The sequence below is a fragment of the Enhydra lutris genome, unplaced genomic scaffold (assembly GCF_002288905.1).
Source record: "Enhydra lutris kenyoni isolate GAN:26980312 unplaced genomic scaffold, ASM228890v2 scaffoldscaffold4, whole genome shotgun sequence".
Lineage (NCBI taxonomy): Eukaryota > Metazoa > Chordata > Mammalia > Carnivora > Mustelidae > Enhydra > Enhydra lutris.
The window spans coordinates 35,016,839-35,036,408 of NW_019154088.1; the positions used below are offsets into that span (position 1 = coordinate 35,016,839).

Genomic DNA, 19,570 nt, shown 5'->3' on the forward strand with positions numbered 1-19,570 from the left:
AGAAGAAATTCTTTTAGTAGATTTTTTTTCCCGATCTCTTTCTAATCTCCCGGGTCCACAGCGGGCAGTAACCAGGGAGCGCTGACCCCAGCTGCCCCTTGGCTCTTTCTCGAAGTCCTGCCTCCCTACGCCCACTGTCGAGGCTTACCGGCCCTTTAGGTTTCTCTCTCCCTCTCGCCTGCCCGCCTCTAGCCCTCGAGTCCTCTTTCCCTTTTTCAAGTCACTTATCTCTCGCTCAGGCTCTTTGATTTGCCAGCTACCTGACCAGAGCACTCAGGGTGCGGCCCCGGGAGGGTTCAGCATTCAGCATCAGCATCTTCCTCTAGGATCCCTCGCCTCCATCCTGTCCCCTGAAGTTTCCACCCTTTTGCCGCCCAACCTCGGGCCTCACTTTGCCACGGGTACTTAGCTACTTAGCGTCCCCAAACACCGACGATTCTTCGCGGGGTGTTGGGAATGCGCCGAGCTGAGAGCACCGAACACCCGCACCCGCTGGTGTGGTGACCGCCTGCCCGGCTCCAAGGAGCGGGGAGAAGGGGTGCGCCACAAAGATAACGCGCGGCCGCAGCCAAGTCCAACAGGTGGAAATGAAGAGATAGTAGCAGACCTGTTCGAGAGCACGGGACATGTGAGGCAGCTGAAGGAGTTTAGGGGCAAACGGGAGGGATTTGTGTTTAGGTCCACCTAGCCGGAGCTCTAAACAATGAGTCTTTGGATCACTCCGGGTTGGTGCTGTAGAACCACTAAAACCCTCATAGAACGCACAGATCCACATTCGGGCATCGGGTCTTGTCAGCCAGAAGGTGGAACAGCCCATTACCGACACTGCCGCCCAGCAAAGTCCGCGAGGCGCTAACAGGGCGCTCGAGCAGAGTTGAGTCCGTGTCTGTGGGGGGAGGGGTCAGGGAGCTAGCTTCTTGATCTAGAAGCCCGGCATGTTCCATCTTTCACACAAATCTCCGTCGTAGGCTCTTCTCTGATATCTCAGTCTCAATTAACTTGCACCCAATCCCCAGGAAGGAATTGCTGCATTAAAAATCTTGGATTCTCCAAAGACCTCCGCATGGTAAAATACCAGGCGATGCCAAACAAGTATTTGGGGTCAGACCAGGGTAAAATCGCTATCAAGTCAAACTGGAGATTTTAAACAATTGAAACAAAGAGACAAGTTTAAGTATTTCTAGTTGTGAGACTTTTCCCAAGAACCCGACTATAGGGGCACCTGGGTGGCTCAGTGGGTTAAGCCTCTGACTTTGGCTGGGGTCATGATTTCAGGGTCCTAGGAAAGAGCCCTGCGTCGGGATCTCTGCTCAGCAGGGAGCCTGTTTCCCCCTCTCTCTGCCTGCCTCTCTGCCTACTTACGATCTCTGTCAAATACATAAATAAAATCTTGAAAAAAAAGAACCCGATAATAAAAAATTAAAGGTCTTTGAACGCATCCGTATCTTTTCATTCTTCTTACCTATAAATTTGAAATCAGACTGCGGCCCCAACCACAGGAGCATGAGGATCTGGGGGTGGCTCTCCGTTTCAAAAAACACGGATGATCATTCGTTTTTCTGGCTTCTTGTCACTTAGTGGCCCGGAATCCGGGCCCGGTCAGCTTTCCTGTATGTAGTAGACTGGAACTACACAAATCCCTCAGGATTGTGGGAAGATCAACAGGAATCCTGTGTGCACAAGTAGTAGTGTTATGACTGTCAAGTAGCAATATCAACATCCTCGACCCGAAGAAGTCCAAACACCCAAATTCATTAAAGATGCTCCCCATCTTGTTTTTAATTTTGATTAGCATTCTCCATAACCCATACTCAAAATGTAATTAACTTTGGCCGCCGAAAAGAGTACTATACACTTAGATTAGACTTAGAGTGATCGAAAGTGAAAATTCAGAAGTAGGCTGACTCTCAAGGCCCCTAGTAGCTAAACAGAGACAGGGGAATTACGTATATGTGCAGGCTCGGTGTTCAACTTTCTTGGGGCCAAGTCTCTTCGATTAAACAAAACTCTTGCGGGGGCGGGGGGTGGGCAAACCTTGGCATCAAGTACCGGTAGACCAGCAACCAGGCTGAGCGCAGTGGCGCGCTGGCCTCCAAGGAAAGTGCCTCACGCACAGACAATCGTCGACGCTGGCTGTGAGCTAGCTTTAGCCGCGTGTGCTTAAGTCCTCCGCATACCGCGCGCGGCCGCAGCCTGGAGTCTGCGTAGCTAAGGTTTGGCCCCGCGCTCCTGGATGAACCCACCAGAAACTGCATTGGGGCACTAGTTCTGGAGGCAGGAGAGGGGTCTCCACCTGGGTCACAGTGGCCTCCATCTCTGGCTTGGTCTCCCCTCAACCTCCTGGTCTCTCCGATCGGCCTATCGTATCACACCTGCGCTCTCGCCACCTGGCATAGGCTGGAGTTGAAAAGGTATCATCCCGGTTAAAGTGTCCTTCTCCAGACAGCCCCCTGGAGACCTGCAAGACCGGCTATTCTAAGAAACACCCCGCCACCCACCTGACGGTGGCCCCCACCTCCCACCTAGAGTTTTAATTTAAATTCTGAATCGTCTGTTTCTCCCTCCCCCCAAGTCTCAACTTCTTCCCCCTTAGAATTTCTCATATTCAGACCAAATGCTTTCATTTGCTTATTCAGCAAATTTATCAGCTTGATTTTGTTATCTGTTTGAGTTGTCCCTAGGAAGGTGTCAAACACCCATTTTCATTGTATTTAGTCACCCAGGTGCACTGCAAGCTAGCAGAGGACAGCGGAAGAACTTTCCCGGACTGCGCTGTCGCTCAGCGGCTCGCACCAATCACCACGCAGATTGACCTCGGCCCTCCTCTTCGAGGGCGTGTCCCCAGTGAGTGAGAGACGGGGCCGCCCGGCCCGGCTCAGGCCAGCCCACGTTGCTGCTTAGATTGAAATGCAGAACTCTAGTCTCTTTCATCAGGGCACAGACTTCCTTTTACTCCTTCCTTCTGCGCTCTCACCGCCTCCTCCCGGGAAGAAGCGGAGGCACCGGCTGCCTGGGGCAGCGACAAGCCGGGCCACTGAGGCTGTGCGAAAAGTTTCTTTTTGGGAGTTCGGAATTGGGGCCCGGTTGGTGTACTGCTCGGAGCAATGGGTGAGTGGCGGCGGGGGACGCTGTCAGAGCGGGGAAGGGAGGGAGGGAACGGGAGGGCGAGGGAGGGAGGGAGGGAGCGCGAGGGCGCGCACCACTGAGCTCTCACACTCTTCTTATTGACTTTGCTCCTGTTCCTACAAGTGTTAGAAACACGCTAAGGGTCAGGGCACTCAGCAGTTCAGTATGAACGCTGGCTACTGGGTTGCTGTTGATGCCATTTTCTGATATTAAAAGAAGGGAGCGGTGGCATCGGCAAGCTCAGTAGCCCCAGTGCGGACCAAGTTTTGTTTCACACAAACTCACACACTCAGAACAGGGGGGAAAAATCCAAACGAACTGTAGTTTCTCCTAGACCAATTGCGCCGGTCCCCAGGCGGGGCGCTGGGGCTCCGGGGTGGCAGCCCAGAGACTTTAGAGCCGAGCAGACGAGAAGGAGCTGGTTGCAGGAGTCAAGACCGATTTCCCCGCCTGCTTCGGAGGCTTTTGAACACTTGGAGCGGCCCTGCGTCTCACCACTTTATTTGCTTGTAGTGGCCGCAGGCACCATTGGGAATGGCGTGGGGGGTGCGACTAGACCTTAGTGGTTTGCGGCCATTGGGCAAGGCTCGGGGACAGTAGGGTTTGGGGAAAGCCCAGGTCCCCAGTCCCGGGTGGGTGCATCTGCCCGGCCTTCTGATGTGGGCGGAGGCCGAGTGGAAAACGGCTGTCCCAAACTGCTGGTGCGCGTCCCCGCGCGCCGTGTGTTCGTTTTGCAGAGCCAGCCTTTGGGGAGGTGAACCAGCTGGGAGGAGTGTTCGTGAACGGGAGGCCGCTGCCCAACGCCATCCGGCTTCGTATCGTGGAACTGGCCCAACTGGGCATCAGACCTTGTGACATCAGCCGCCAGCTACGGGTCTCGCACGGCTGCGTCAGCAAGATTCTGGCGCGCTACAACGAGACTGGCTCGATCTTGCCAGGAGCCATTGGGGGCAGCAAGCCCCGAGTTACCACCCCCACCGTGGTGAAGCACATCCGGACCTACAAGCAAAGGGACCCTGGCATCTTTGCCTGGGAAATCCGGGACCGCCTGCTGGCGGACGGCGTGTGTGACAAGTACAACGTGCCCTCGGTGAGCTCCATCAGCCGCATCCTGCGCAACAAGATCGGCAACTTGGCTCAACAGGGCCATTACGACTCATACAAGCAGCACCAGCCCGCGCCACAGCCGGCGCTGCCCTATAACCACATCTACTCGTACCCCAGCCCCATCACGGCGGCCGCAGCTAAGGTGCCCACGCCGCCCGGGGTGCCTGCCATCCCCGGCTCCGTGGCCATGCCCCGTACCTGGCCCTCCTCCCATTCCGTCACCGACATCCTGGGCATTCGCTCTATCACCGACCAAGGTAAGGGCTCAGGGGCCGGGTGGTGTGGGTGTGCAGACCCTCCCTCTGCACCCTCTCGGGTGTCTCTGTATCTGCGGCCTCCGGGCCCGCGTCTGTCCCACCACCTGAGGCTTTTTCATTTCGAAACTAAGGAGTCCTCCCAGGGGGTGTCCTGATCTCATTAACTTGAAATTCATGCCCTCTGCTTCCTTGCCACACACAGTCTCCTGCCTCATCTCAAACTACCAGACCCATAACACCCCCCCATCCCCAACACATGGTTCGCATTTTCCACCCTCCCCCGCCTCTCGCGCCGCTGCAGCCTCAAACCCGCTCGTTCACTCGGAGAGCGCGGCCCAGGTCGGACTTGGGGCGCAGCCCGGGAGGCCTGAGCGGGCGTGGGGCTGCTGGCTGCAGACACCGCTGCGGGCAGCTTGTTTGGGGATCGGATGCGGCCTCGAGGAGTCGGGCACCCTGTGGAAATTGCAGTATTCTTGGATTCTGGCAATCAGGCCAAATTTGCTCAGGCAGGAAGTTCAAATGTCACCTAATTGGTTTCATTCTTATGCTTCACTTCATTTTCCTCGGAAACGGAGGTCCCGAAGTTACTACCAGTAACTTGCATGTTACTGCATTGCTCATTCTGGGACTAATTTTCTGCTTTATTTCTCTCTCTCTCCCTCTCTCTTTTCCTACTGCCCCCACCTCCAGCCTTTACCTTAGTAGAGTTCACTATATGTGTCTTAAGAACTGGCACCAACCACCCCTATGATGGGAACAAAATGTGGGGTGATTTCATCATGTCCTCTCTTCTGTCCCAGTTTACCCAAGGAATGCCAGTGGATACCTAGTACCTGCACATTTTCAGCAGTGCCACCCCACTGCTCCTTTCCTTTCTCACCCTTGACCTTGCCCTCTAGCGAGTGTCTTTTCTGCTTGGCAAGAAGGATTCTCCAGCCTTACTGCACAGTTGGGCTTCCACAGACCAGACTTTGTTTCCCTTTACTTCATAATGGGACAAAACAACAACAACAGCAAGGAAACTGGCATTAAATTCTTTCTGGGTAGGAGGAAAAAGTCAACATGTCCTAGGCACAGAATTTAAATAATGCAGAGATAAGAGCCTACCGTTTTAATTTCTTGGCCGAAAGTTTAAAAAGTGCAGGGGAAAAATTAAGTAGGAAAGGCGGGGAATAGTTCCTTTAATTATTTCCTGCCTTTCTCTGTTGCCACCACATTGGCACAATTATCTTTTTAAGTAATTAAAACAGAGCCCTGATTTCTTGTCTTCTTGTTTGCTGACTGTGAATTTACAAGATTTTTCTAGGAGCTCAGTTTTATCTTATTCGGAGCTGGTTGGAGCTTTAGTTGGAGAGAGTTTGCCCTTGATTTATAGGATAAACTGACCTCACTGACATTTAAAGGAAGCCCCTGTTCATGGGAAAGTGTGAGATCAGCAGAAATGGGGGCTCACAGGGGGATCTCAATTTCTTAAGATAACTTCAGTCTTGTGCCCACCGATTGCCTTTTGTCTGGGAAGGCAAAGAGAGACTGGCAGTTCTTTGCCAAAACACGGTTTCCTGATGCAAACTGGAACACAATCTAATTCTTTGGAGAGGGGGAGGAATAGTGAAAGAAGACTGACAGAGTTGCTCTTCCCTGGGGATCCTACAATCAGACCAAGTATCAGTTGGAAAAGTAATGGATTATATGGAGAGGAGCAACTTTTCATTCTAGATGTTGTTGATTCTGGATGCCAGCTTTAAACAACCTGTTTTCTGACAAATCTGTGACTATAAAATGATTATTTCTGTAAGTGATCATTTCTACAAAATGATTGCCCCTTCAAAGCACTGTGCCAGATGGAAGTATTTAAAATCAAGTTGTAGTGGCTTTGTCAAAATTTCAGTCCTCCACCTATAGGTTCCAAAGACAAAAACACATCGCTCATAGTCTTCAAATATCTTTTCTTTAAAACTTCACTTAGTCATTTAAAGATGGCAGTGATTCAGTAGGCACACTTGTAGGTATTGTGGTAATCAGTTTACAGCATATAATTTTCTTTGTATCTGTATTAAGAACATAAAGGATAACTGACAGCTTTACTCTTTAAAAAAAAAAAAAAACAATTCTACCTTCATTTCCTTAACTTATTTCATTAAAAAAACCCAAACAAACAAAAACCCCCCCACAAAACCCTCTCTCTGTAACCTTACCACTGATGCTGGTACTATTTACAGTGGTAATTGTATTATTTATTTTTTAAGTTATATGCACATAACCTCACATATTTAATGTGTAGACATAGAACATCAAGGATAGTCACGAATTATGCACACACATGGCAAACTATGCATGTATATTTTGCATGTGTATTGTGGGCAACTTGCAGTTATTTGTTTGCAAAGGACTTTGCAGATCTTTTGTCTCATCTATTGACATAAGTACTAGATCCCCACAGCACGGCGAGCACTTTTCTGGTTGTCTCTGTGCACCCGCACAGGCCAAGGACGATTAGGCCAAGGACGCTCCTCTCTCCCTTTTCAGTCCGCACCAGTCCCCGTTTTCGTCAATCCCGAGTCGACCCTGGGTTAGGCCTGGGATGATCAGCGAGCGCATCCAGCTTCACGTCTCTCATTCCTCGATTTAGGAAAACGCTCAGGTTCTTTCCATTTGATTCCCCGGGGGAATGAGGGGAGGAGGAAATCGAAGGCAGTTGAAAAAAGGGGGAAAAAAAAATCTTCCCGCAGGCGTGGGTTTAAGAGCTGGGAGAGGCCTACTCTGAGGAGCTTGAGCTCCGCCGGGCCCCGGGCTGGAAGCCGGCGAGGCCGCGCCTGGGCCCAGCGCCCCCGGGTAGGTCTAGGGCAGGGGTCGGAGCCCCGGCGCTCGAGGCTTCAGGCCGCGTCTCAGGAGGGGGCGCGCGGGTTGGCGCTCCAGCTTGACGCCTTCTCCTCCTCCCCAGGCGTGAGCGACAGCTCCCCCTACCACAGCCCCAAGGTGGAGGAGTGGAGCAGCCTGGGCCGGAACAACTTCCCCGCCGCCGCCCCGCACGCGGTGAACGGGCTGGAGAAGGGAGCCCTGGAGCAGGAAGCCAAGTACGGTCAGGTGAGGAGGCGAGGGCCCAGCCGGGTGGGCCGCGAGGCGGCGGGGGTTTGCGCGACGGGGGACCCAGGTCGAGGTCGGGAGCCTCGACCGAGGGGAAGCCCAGGCCGACCGTCCGTCCCTGCCGGGGGTCCTAGCGCGGGTGGGTGAGGCGGGCCCGGGGCCGCGGATCGTCCAGGGCGGAGTGGAGGCCTCGAGTCCCCGCCAGGAGCCCCGGGAGCCTGGGGCGGTGGAAGCGGTTCCAGGCCCGTGTGGCCTCTGCAGGCCCGGGGGGGGCGCGCCCGGAGCCCCCGGCGCTGCTGGCACAGGGGCTGGGGACCCCTGCGAGGCGCGTCCGCGGGGCCCGGCGACGCGGCGGGGTTGTCAGGGCGGCGCCCGCCAAGCGCACGCCCGAGGTCGCGGCCTGCGGGGCTGCGGGCTGCGGGGTCCTCACGCTCGGACAGTTCTCCGGCGGTCGCTCCCCGAAAACAAACGTGGCTCAACCTGCGAGAGTGAGGAGAGGGCAACCAGATAAACGTAATAAAGTTACCATTTCCCGATTAAAGGTCACGGTGTAATCTCCCAAGGGAGGTTTGTGAGAAAACCTCAAATTATACGGACTGGCTGTGGACCGTTTAATTTTTCTTTCCCTCTGTCCCTCCCCCGACTCTGCAAAAGAAAAATTAAAACACTCGTGTTTTTTTTTTTCCCTTCCCCCGAGAAAAACTTAGAAACCACCACCACAAAAGCTCTAGAGTTTTTAGTCTAAATTCATCACCAGGATGGAGTCCGAGGCGCAAAGCTCTGAAAAACAAACAAACGCGGACCTTAAGGCAGCCTAAGGTATCTTAGAGCAGATTTGGGTAGATCTGCAAATTGCCTAATACCAAATTCCAATGCCAAAGCCTCAAAATACCCAGTTTTCGTTTTATTATTTTGAAGTCATAAAACTCTTAGTGTTTTCTTATCTGTCAAAAATCAGCATTTTACTTGTTACTTTTATTCACTTGGGAAAAAATCCTAATCCTTGTTTTCTCGAAAAAAATCCCATCTCCACTTCCTTTTCTCTCCCTTATTTTGCTAAAACAGTGTCAGATACGTTTAGTAGCTGTCCCATGACAAACATCCCAGAAAATAGCAGCGAAGAGAGTCCCTTTCCTGAGTCTGTTTCTACCATAAAGAATGCCAAGAAGAAATGATATGAAAGCTTGCCATTTTCTTTTATAAAAAGCCCCTCATTCATAAAGAAGAGGCAGTACATATAATGGTTGGGAACTCCGAGCTTCTGGCGTCAGTTGTCACTAAAGCAAGTTATTTAACCTTTTAACACCTGTATTTCTTCACCTGTAAAACGGGGAAATAATAGCCCCAACCTCAGGAGATGTTGTGAAGATTCAATGAGATAATGCAGCCATATGGCGCACAGTAAGCATCCCTTTAATAGTACCTGTGGTTTTAAGTGGCAGTTATAAGTGGCGGTTAGAGACTGACTCTTAAAAACAAGCAATTTTTTTTCTTTTGGTACAAATATACTTTGTTCAAAGATATAGTAAAAAAGTGTCAAGGCATTTTGTTCCAAACATTAGGAGTGTTTTTAAAGCATCTAGCATAGTAGCAAGCATTTAATAGGAGCTCAGTAGTTTTTATTGGGTCATCATTTGTTATAATAACATCAGGAAGTAAAGAGTTGAAAAATTTTAATTCTCACAAATAGTTGATAAACCCAGCTTATATATAAAGCAATGTCATAATTCAAAAATCTTTGGTTATTTCATTTTTTTCTCCCTTGAATTATAGATCTAGTGTTCATACTCATTTAGAAATGTATACACACATATCAAAACAACACTGACCAATTTAAAATAAAAATAGAGCACTGATTCAAATAATCTTCTCTGTATATTCTGAATATTAAAATTCATTACATTTGAACACTGAATATTATATCACTAAATTATGAGATTTATAAAAGCAAGTAAATGAAAGACATAAATGGCCAAATAAGTATTGTTCTAAATACATAAGAGGACAAGTTAATTTTTTTTCCAGAAGAAAAAGATATTTAGATCTTAAATTTGGAAACTTCTTTTTTTTTTTTTTTAAGACTTTATTTATTTATTTGAGAGTGAAAAGGAGAGACTGTACTAACAGAGGGAGGGGCAGAGCTAGAAGCAGACTCCCTGCTGAGCAGGGAGCCTGCCTGGGGACTCATTCCCAGGACCCTGAGATCATGACCTGAGCTGAAGGCAGACCGACTGAGCCACCCAGGTGTCTCAAATTTGGAAAATTCTTAATTGCAGTATGGTAATCTTCTGCACTGCCATGTAGTAATATAATTCAGATGATGTAAAATTTCAAAACTTGAAAAGTTTCTAAGCACAATTAAATCAGTGGTTACTCTGTTATAATTATCAATACAGTGCTTAATGATGAGGGTGTGCTAAGTAGGCACAGAAATTTAGGCTGTGTCATTTTGTGAGCAGTTTTGGAATTTAGACATTGATTTCCTTGAGGGTAAAATTCTATACTAATACTTGCTCATAAACAAAAAAGCAATAGTAAGGTGTCTTGTGTGTGTGTGTGTGTGTGTATATGTAAATATGTGTGCATTTCTCTTACCAATATTCAAATGGCAGCTTTAGTTTTAAAATTTATTTTTCAAAATGTTATTAGAATAAGTACACTTTTACAACAAAAATGTAAACTTAAGTAACATTTCTCCTCTATTTGTATTATCAAAAAAAATTGAAAGGTTTTGACAAAAAATTCTCAAATTAATGCACATAATACTTTCAGGGCACTTATAATTTTTATTAAATAGAGCAACATTATATGACCCCAGTTTCATTTTAGTATATAGAGGAAGAAATTGAGAATTCAGAATCATAGGAATTAAAGCATAATCTTTTTCCCGAAGACACCTGTAAAATTACCAAAGGGACTGAACTGACAACTGATTGTAGGTACTAGTGATTACTGTAAACTAGAGTTTCTATTTTCAGTTTAAACTGGAAAAAAAAAAAGAGATGCCTGATCGCTAGTAATTAGAACCTTATGCACATTTCTGCTATATACACACCTATCTTTTCTTTTTTAAAATACTACTATAGAATATTCAAATTTGTCTTATTGATATTATATTGAAGTCAATATTTTTTATTACTATTCAGAAGTCCTTATTATCTATCCTTGAGGATAGAAGAGGAAGAATATTTATTTGTTTTGACTTTTTTCACCTGCATTTAATACTGGGCTAGAAATCCTTAGTCCCCTCTAATTCTGAATGGCAACCGTGTTCTCTGGTTCCTAATGATGGTTCTCTTCTGTTGAAAACATAAAATCTCTACTGAATGCAATTGTATGGCAAAGAAAAGGGTGGGGGGAGTTTGAATATATCTGCCCTTTTACATGGCACTTAGTGAATTAACACTTCATTTTATTTAAAGAGTTTATAATTTTTTTTTAAAGGATTTTATTTATTTGACAGAGATCACAAGTAGGTAGAGAGGCAGGCAGAGAGAGAGGAGGAAGCAGGCTCCCTGCCAAGCAGAGAGCCCGATGCGGGGCTCCATTCCAGGACCCTGAGATCATGACCCGAGCCTAAGGCAGAGGCTTAACCCACTGAGCCACCCAGGTGCCCCTAAAGAGTTTATAAATAGTTGTATAGTTCTTGAAACATTTTCTACAATTGGGCATACTTTCTCATAAAAAAATATATTGCATATCTGGTACTCTGAAATAATCTGAATGTTAGATTAACAAGCTTTGAGTATGTCTAATTTTGGGTAGTGTATGTTAACCCAGCAAGTTTAATATAACATTAGCTACAAATTGAGATGTCAGAGATGGGAATAGTCTATACAAACATGAACTTAAGAAGTTTAGAGTTTTAAGAGTTAAATGAATTGTGAAAATCGTTGGATTTCAAGGCAAATTAATCGGAAAATTTTTTTTTTTTAAAGATTTTATTTATTTGACAGACAGAGATCACAAGTAGGCAGAGAGGCAGGCAGAGAGAGGGGGAAGCAGGCTCACTGCTGAGCAGAGAGCCCGATGCGGGGCTCGATCCCAGGACCCTGGGATCATGACCTGAGCCGAAGGCAGAGGCTTTAACCCACTGAGCCACCCAGGCGCCCCTAATCTGAAATTCTTATGGATCATTTATTTGTATATTGTATTTGAAATATAGTATTTCAGAATCATGAATATAATTTTCTAGTGCATTGTTTTAAACACTGGTTGTCTTTGCAGACATAATGTATTCATGAAAATATAAAGTTGCACTGGATTTTTCATCTTATGAAATAGTTAAATTTGTTTTAAATAATTGATAATTTTGTAGAGAATCCAACTGTAGGCAAATACCAATAGAGAGACTTTGAAATTCATGATGTTATCTATTATGAAAAACATTCCTTGACCTGGGTTGCTTTTAACTATTAGTGCCTTAAAACAAGATTAATGATTATGTAGTAGTAAAATGTGTCATATAAAATACAAAAAAAAAGTAATTTGAAATTTTTTCAAGGCTACCTTAATTTTCATATTTTGGAAACAAAATTTAGGAAAAAAAATTTAAATAGTAGCTTTGCATTACCTAACGACTTTTAGATCTGCAGTGTGATAACTCAGCATAATTAAGATCTTTTTGGATGAATGTTGAAACCATATTTACAGCCATCATTTCACTTTATCGGACTTGTTTTACTAGATCATTGCATAGTGAATTAAGAAAGGTGGGTAGAACAACAGTAAAAAAAGATTACACCCGAAAGAGAAAATCTTGTTTATTCTCAGATCTGAAACTTTTTTTTGCTAATGATATGGAGGCTAAATTCTAGGTGAAGCACATCTCCATTTGTGGCTAAATCTACTTTCCATAAAGCCAAAGTAAACCCATTTTATCATAAGGGGAGGACCAGGTAGAACTGATGAGTAGATGGAAGATTGTGGGTACAGGACCTGACACTATTATCTGCATTTTCTTCAAGAGAGAAAATGTTGAGTAGACAATATCCTGAATGTGAAGACTACTGGTCTATAACTTGTAATTGCCAGACCGTTGTCATACCAGTTCTGTTTTTTGTTTTTTTGGGTTTTTTTTTGTGTGGTTAGAAGTGTTTGGATATTAATGCATTTCCATTTTCTTTGTGCGTGTGTGTGTGTGTGTGTGTGTGCATGTGTGTAAATGGAACAAGCATAAATCAAATAGTGAATGGCTACGTTAGAACTTTTATTTACTTTTTCAACAGCTTTATTCATGTTGCTTACTTACAGTGTACCGCCAGTTCTGATAGAGTGCCTAGTTTTCCTGTTGTTGTTGTTTTGTTTTGTTTTTTAAAGCAAGACTATCGCATCTTCTGCTTTCAAAAGGCTACACTAACTTAGGTATGCACATGATTCTGAAACACCTATGATGTGTCCTGTTTTCTGAGGATACTGAAGTGATTAAGGCAAGCTCCTGTCCTCAAACTGTTTGTAGTCCAGCTCTCTCCCAATACAGCTTCTCAACATACTAATTTAAAAACATATTTTTAAAAACTGACAAATCTGTGTTTCTAACATTTTAAGAACAGGTAAAATGAAAACTCATGCTTTCATTCAAACCTGAACTGGACATTGTATTTTTTTTTTTTTCTAGACTATTTCCTTTAATGCCAGTGAGATAAAAATCTGTCTTCTTCTCAAAACATTCAACAAAGCAAGAAACTTACTTTTTTTAGGGCATGCAGTTTGGTATATTTTACTTTGAATTAGTAAATCTCATTCTCAAAATTAGGTAGAAGAGAGTTTGCTTCAGGGAGGATCCTTATACAGTTCTCTGGAGGAGAGGATTCTCATGGCTTTTATGGCAGATCCACATAAAAAAAGGGGTTGATGGACTGAGGTCTTATTTATGAAATCTGTAGGTAAAGTCATTTTCAAAAATGAGATTTCCATTACGTGCCCATTGCTGGGGTTTCATTTGGAAAATTTGTTTACTCTTCTCTGGGGATTCCATATGTTGGTTGATTTATAAATCATATTTACAATCCAATTAAATAGAGTAATTTGGCATGTTTGCTCCTATTATATTTATGGTGTACATTTGGTAGTCTCTACTCAGCCTAACTAGCTTTTCAGATTAATTACATGCCCTTCACTGAAAACATTAAACAGATTTGGGAAGTTTAAGTCAGGTACTCTTCTACTGGAAAGAATAAACAAACATCAATGCTACCTGTAGTTGTTTTCCTTTTTGGTGGAAAATTTTACTTATTCAGTGATTGCTTCATAAATAACAATTATTTTATCCAGTAGAGATTTATATCTTTTACTGATGTCTGATGTCATGTTTCAAAATTAATAGTGAGAAAATCAATAGGTTTATTGAGTCACTGAATGAATGAATAGTGAAGGTGGCAGGTACATTTTAAAGCATGTTTGTCATCTCATCTTTCTTATGCTGCTTTTTTCTAAATTGCTAAATCTGACCTTTAAAAGTAAAAAGGAAAATTAAGACAAAACTTTTTAACCCCGGATCTGGGTCATGATTTAACCTGAGGGAAAGCTGAGAGTTGTTTTTATACTGTTTAAAGATTTCTGTGGTTTTCTTTTTTTTCTTTTAAGCAAACGCTTTTGCCTTCTCATGCCTTTACTAACAAGATGGGATCGAACCTCTTTGAGCTTCCCTTCTTACTCAATTTCTGCAATACAGAGGGCACTGCCTCACTAAAATGACCCTAAATATGTTGTCGATTTTGGAGAACTTTGAAATATTTAATACTAATAGTAATACCAACATAAAAGCAAATTTGGTGCCTTAAGTATGAGCAATTGGACAAATATGGAAAAAGTAGTAGTATTTATTTTATGCTCGACAATGTGGTCACAGAATAAGTAAGGCACCTGAAGGTAACACAGGCCTATATCCATGTTCTTCCTTGCACTGAATCCCAGGAGCATTATGTAAGATGAGAGTCCAATCAGGCCCAATTTCTCAGGGGGGATGTTTCAGGGAAAAAAGAAGTGGGTCCATGTAAGGGGATTATAGACATTGCAATGTAACAGGTGGAGAGCCCCAAAGAAAGGGCTATTCCCATCAAGGAATAGGTGGTTCTATTGATCAAGGTTCCAATGGCAAGGGTGTAAGGGGAGGAAGGGGAAGATGACGAAGCAAGTGTTTCAGAGGAAACTGTAATTGTGCATGATAGGAAAAAAATTCAAAGGATAAAGAATGAGTAAGGAAACACTTAGCTGTCATGAAAATTAGAATTCATCAACACATTTTTTGGCTAACTAGAGCATTATTTCTGTCATGTATAATATCAAATAGTTTAACCTTCTCTCCTTGTAAAGGGTTGGGCAAAGGTTTTCACTATTTTAAAAATAATTTTAACCTTAACATTCTTATTTTATGATTCTTGGTGACACTGGTGTCAACAGTATAAGATATTAATTAATCTAGAATGAAAGAGGCCAATACAGATGCAAATACATTTCTATAAGTGGACTGGAATGATTCCTTTTGAAACGCATTTCTTTTTTTTTTTTAAGATTTTTATTTATTTATTTGTCAGGGAGAGAGAGAGAGAGTGAGCACAAGCAGATAGAGTGGCAGGCAGAGGCAGAGGGAGAAGCAGGCTCCCCGCTGAGCAAGGAGCCCGATGTGGGACTCGATCCCAGGACGCTGGAATCATGACCCGAGCCGAAGGCAGCGGCTCAACCCACTGAGCCACCCAGGCGTCCCTGAAACGCATTTCTTATGGATTATTGGGAAAATTGTCCACGAACATGATTGGAGCTATAATCTCTATGCAATGCTAGATTTCTTCCACAATTTGAGAGCTATCTTACTCACCTTTGGAGAGCCTTAGAGTGTGTCCTCTTTGAGCCATTCTCTGATGAGCCATCCTCAGAAAGGGGGGAAAGATTTTTTTTTTTTTTTTTTTAAGAAGTTAAGAAACAGAATGAGGATCTAACAATGAGAATAGGGTTCTAGAAGGAGAAAGAATCTTTTACAAGAGGTTATCTCAAAAGATGCCCTAGTTTGATCTAAAATTGTGTCTATTAATTGTCCTGGAAAAAGCAAGAAAAGATTTGCCACAGAGGTTCCCATGTCAGACAGGGGTGATAACTTCTTTTAAGACATGACCATTGACTTGCCAATTGGCCTGGGGTAAATGGCTAAATTCCTTGATCTACATTCTTGTGTATAAAAAGAGGTTAAGATTTCATTTATATTTTAAAGTGATGTGCAGTGATTTCTTTGTTAAAAAAAAAAAAAACAGAGGACCATCTCATGGGACCCTTGAAATACATTTTAATTTTGATTGAACATTGTGTTGTAATCATTACATATTATCATTATAAACCCAGTAGTTTATAATGAGCTACAATTTACCAATCTTCATTATTCCATAAAATATGCTGGATATTTCTTCGTGCCTGGAACATAGGACATATTCAAAAAGCCTTAGTGTCCTTTCCCCTTCCTCATTTTTCAAAGAATAGGCACTTTGACAATGAGAACAGGAGGTATGTGTTCTTATAGACCAAGTACACGAGGATAACCCCTCTATTTGAATTCTTCTTTAGTCAGAAATCCATGAGCAGTGTTAAGTCATACCCGTGTTTATTCTACTCTGTGTATTACTCTAAATTGACAAAATCCTTTTTGAGAGCCCATCATTGCATTCTCATAGATGTGGAAGTGAAAATAATAACCAAATGAATTAAATTGGAAAATAATTTCTATGTTGCAATTGAATTGGAAAAAGCATCTAATTAACATATGTCTGCTTTTCTTACCTCTAAGGATTGAATCAGATTTACTACTAGTAATTCTAGTATTTACACTACACTCTCACTAGGAGATATGTTGATATGTTAATGCATTCACATCACTACCAGGGAACAGATTTACTCCTTATTTCTAAATAATGTAGAAATTGAGGGGAAAAAATAAGTTACTTGAAGGAGGATGCCAAGTGTTCATGCCACAATCAGGATTATAAATCAGGGTGTTTTTGTTGTTGTTAATAGTAACAATACCAACAATTTATTGGATGCCAAGAGAGCACTGGTTTCTAGGCAAAATCCGCTTGCCAGGGCTGCTGCATTTTGTTTGCAAACTCAGATTTTACATTTAAATTCATTTCAAGAGATTTATCCATGTGGCTTTTAAAAATTCCTATCACAGGACCCCAAAACTTTGCAAACCAATTTTCCAGTTTTAAACCACACATATGCAATTCTTTTATATTCCAATAGACAGTTTCCTTTTTGATAAAACAGCTCTGGGGGAAAAAAAAAAAAAAAACACCTCCAATTTTCATTTAAAAACTCTTACAACTGCCTGGGATTTTGCATGTCCTTTGTCCGAACAGGCATTTTCAACATGACATTTTAAAATACGGCCCATGTTTTATTTAACAAAGGTCGTGCTCATTTTGAGTTTCTAAAGTGACAGCCTACACTCTGTGCCCTTCTTTACTGGAAATGAAAGCTACACCAACCAGGCCCTTCACAAATGCTTCAACAAAAGAGCCAAACAAAACCAAAGTACAGGGAAGGTTGACAAAGGCATTTCGGATAGCTGAACAGCTTCTGAGAGTATTTAATCACCATTAATTCTTTCCTCCCCCTCTATTTCCTTCCTCTAATTCCAAATAGCAAAGCAAATATTGTGAATTTTCGGGTCGTAGCCTCCTCAAAACCTCTGTGGAAGGAATAATGTCTTTCGGCATTATGTTTGGGTAGTACCAGTCTTGCTACTCAAACATACTGCACGTAGAATATAGAGATCAAACCTTTAAAAAAAAAATTCAGACAGTAGTCAGAATATTGCTACTGCTACTCCAAACTTACATTCTGCCACTTTCTGAAAACTGGTGCCATGTCAGCTGCTACAATGTGATTACCTTCCCCTCTTCTCTTTTCCTACTCTCAGGCACCAAATGGTCTACCAGCTGTCAGCAGTTTTGTGTCCGCATCCAGCATGGCTCCTTACCCTACCCCGGCCCAAGTGTCGCCTTACATGACCTACAGCGCCGCTCCTTCCGGTTATGTGGCTGGACACGGGTGGCAACATGCCAGCGGCACCCCATTGTCCCCCCACAACTGTGACATTCCCGCATCGCTGGCGTTCAAGGGAATGCAGGCAGCCAGAGAAGGTAGTCACTCTGTCACGGCTTCTGCACTCTGATGGGAAATTCTGTCCGCACCGCAGCTTCACCCCGTCTCCCCTCAGCCTACCCTCCCCCTCCTCCCTGGTCTCAGATCCCAGCCCTGCTGCCCTCCGCCCCCCAAAGCTGGCTTACGGACTCAAATCCACTGTGCTGATGACACTTAAATATTTCTTGCCATAACTTCTCTCTTACAGAAAGCCTGACATGACTTTAGGATTTGAAAACAAAAGCAATCTTAAGGATTGAATGAGACATTTGTGTTGCCCACACACTGTTTTAACGTAGCAAAGAAACCTGCACCCCTCAAAGGGCTTAAGGAACTTTTAAAACTAGTCTTTGGTAAAACCACATGTGTATATTTATTCTAAATCAACCTGAACTTTTGAAACGTGCAATTGTTGAGATTTTGCAAAATCAATAAAGGAAAATACGTAGAGAAAAGAAGTTATGCTACACCCTCTAATCAAATAAGGTGACCAAATAAGCTTTAATTCATCATTAGGAAACTAATCAATAATTGACTTGAGTGATGCTTTGTTTATTCTTAAGAGATGACCTATTTTGTTGGAAAATATAATTGTAACACAAGCAATATCTGAATTTAGCTGCTCCTGGTGTTTTGACTTGGTTCCAAATACAATAATGTTTATATTTTCTATTAGTTTGTAAATATGGACTCTGGATGGTGCATTTGTGTTTTCATTCCATGGGATATTCCCCCTCCCTCCCACCCCTATCTATTTTTTTCTTTCTTTTTGCAAAGGTGACTTTCTGGCAGCGTCTTTGTCTCTGTTTGGTGGTGGGCTGCTCGGGCTCCTGGACCTGGACTTGCCCCAAATTTTGTGTGTGCAGTGAAGGCTTCAACATCTTATGAAGGACATTTTCTTTCTACAGCAGAGGACTCAAAAACAGATTAAACAAGCCAGTCTCCCATTTTGTATCCTAATCAAACAACACACATGCCAAGCATATAAAGACACGAGGGTGGAAAATATCTGGACAAGAAGGCTTTTAAGGAAGTCACTTAGAAACTTAAGTTTAATGTGAAATGCTTTGCAAAGACACTTAAAATGAACTTTATGTTAAGAAAACCACTGTGAAACTAAATTGTACTGTTATTGTTGGCTTACCTGTGTGTTCAGCAATCTCAGCCCAAAATTATGATGTAATTTAAAGAAAATGGAAAATTCTGCTCTAATGAATGTAAAAACGGCTTGCTGTGAAGTTTACGTTGTTGTACAGAAGCATGGTTCACGTCGAGGTAGACTGGTGGTGGTATTAGAAATACAAATGCTATTTAATTGTTTTAAATTCCCTTTATTCATTTCTGGAGTTACAGGACATAGTTTCCATCTTTCTAGAACAGTTGGGTTTTCACTTCAATGTTAATCACAGAGCTGTGGGGTATACGTGTGTGTGAGCGTGTGCTATGTGTTGTAGTTTAAAACAACTGCTTTTCTTGGGCAAAATTCTATAGTTCTTCTCTTCTGTTTAGAAAGTTCTTCCTGCTTGGCAATATGTAGGCTTGAAACTACATTTTTAAAACATTGGTACAATTCATCTATTGGAAAATTAATACATTGTGGGGTTTTTTTTCTTTTGGTATTAATTCTGTGCAATAACTAAAAGGGCACATCACTAGATGTGGATGTTAAAGAAGCATTCATGAGGTGATCCTGATTTCTTCCTGTCTGTGCTATGCACAGTCCACACGGCAGTCCAGTTCCGCCACATCGGTTTCATGGCTTCACTTAAAACTCAGATGGCTAGACGAGCGAGGTTTCAGATCACTAGCGTATAAACAGTAAGCAGATTTCTGACACAGAAGTTGTATTTGAGGAATTGCTTGCT

At 43.5% G+C, this 19,570-nt stretch overlaps 1 protein-coding gene across 2 annotated transcripts; it reads left to right on the forward strand.

The window, feature by feature from the left end:
• The first annotated feature begins 3,063 nt into the window (after positions 1–3,063).
• On the forward strand, positions 3,064–18,974 carry LOC111160992 (paired box 9). 2 transcript variants are annotated; one of them, XM_022524428.1, is made up of 4 exons: positions 3,064–3,108; positions 3,864–4,490; positions 7,432–7,574; positions 18,483–18,974. In XM_022524428.1, the coding sequence occupies exons 1-4, from the start codon at positions 3,105–3,107 to the stop codon at positions 18,591–18,593; spliced, it is 885 nt and encodes a 294-aa protein (XP_022380136.1). In that variant the 5' UTR covers positions 3,064–3,104; the 3' UTR covers positions 18,594–18,974. The 2 variants fall into 2 exon arrangements, with proteins under 2 accessions (XP_022380136.1, XP_022380133.1); XM_022524425.1 differs by lacking the exon at positions 18,483–18,974 and adding an exon at positions 17,482–17,825.
• The last annotated feature ends 596 nt before the right edge of the window (positions 18,975–19,570 follow it).

Excerpts from the sequence above, each read along its gene's own strand:
- LOC111160992 (XM_022524425.1), top strand. Across the intron at positions 4,491-7,431 it reads TCGCTCTATCACCGACCAAG|GCGTGAGCGACAGCTCCCCC; the intron begins GTAAGGGCTCAG and ends CCTCCTCCCCAG. Across the intron at positions 7,575-17,481 it reads AGGAAGCCAAGTACGGTCAG|GCACCAAATGGTCTACCAGC; the intron begins GTGAGGAGGCGA and ends TCCTACTCTCAG.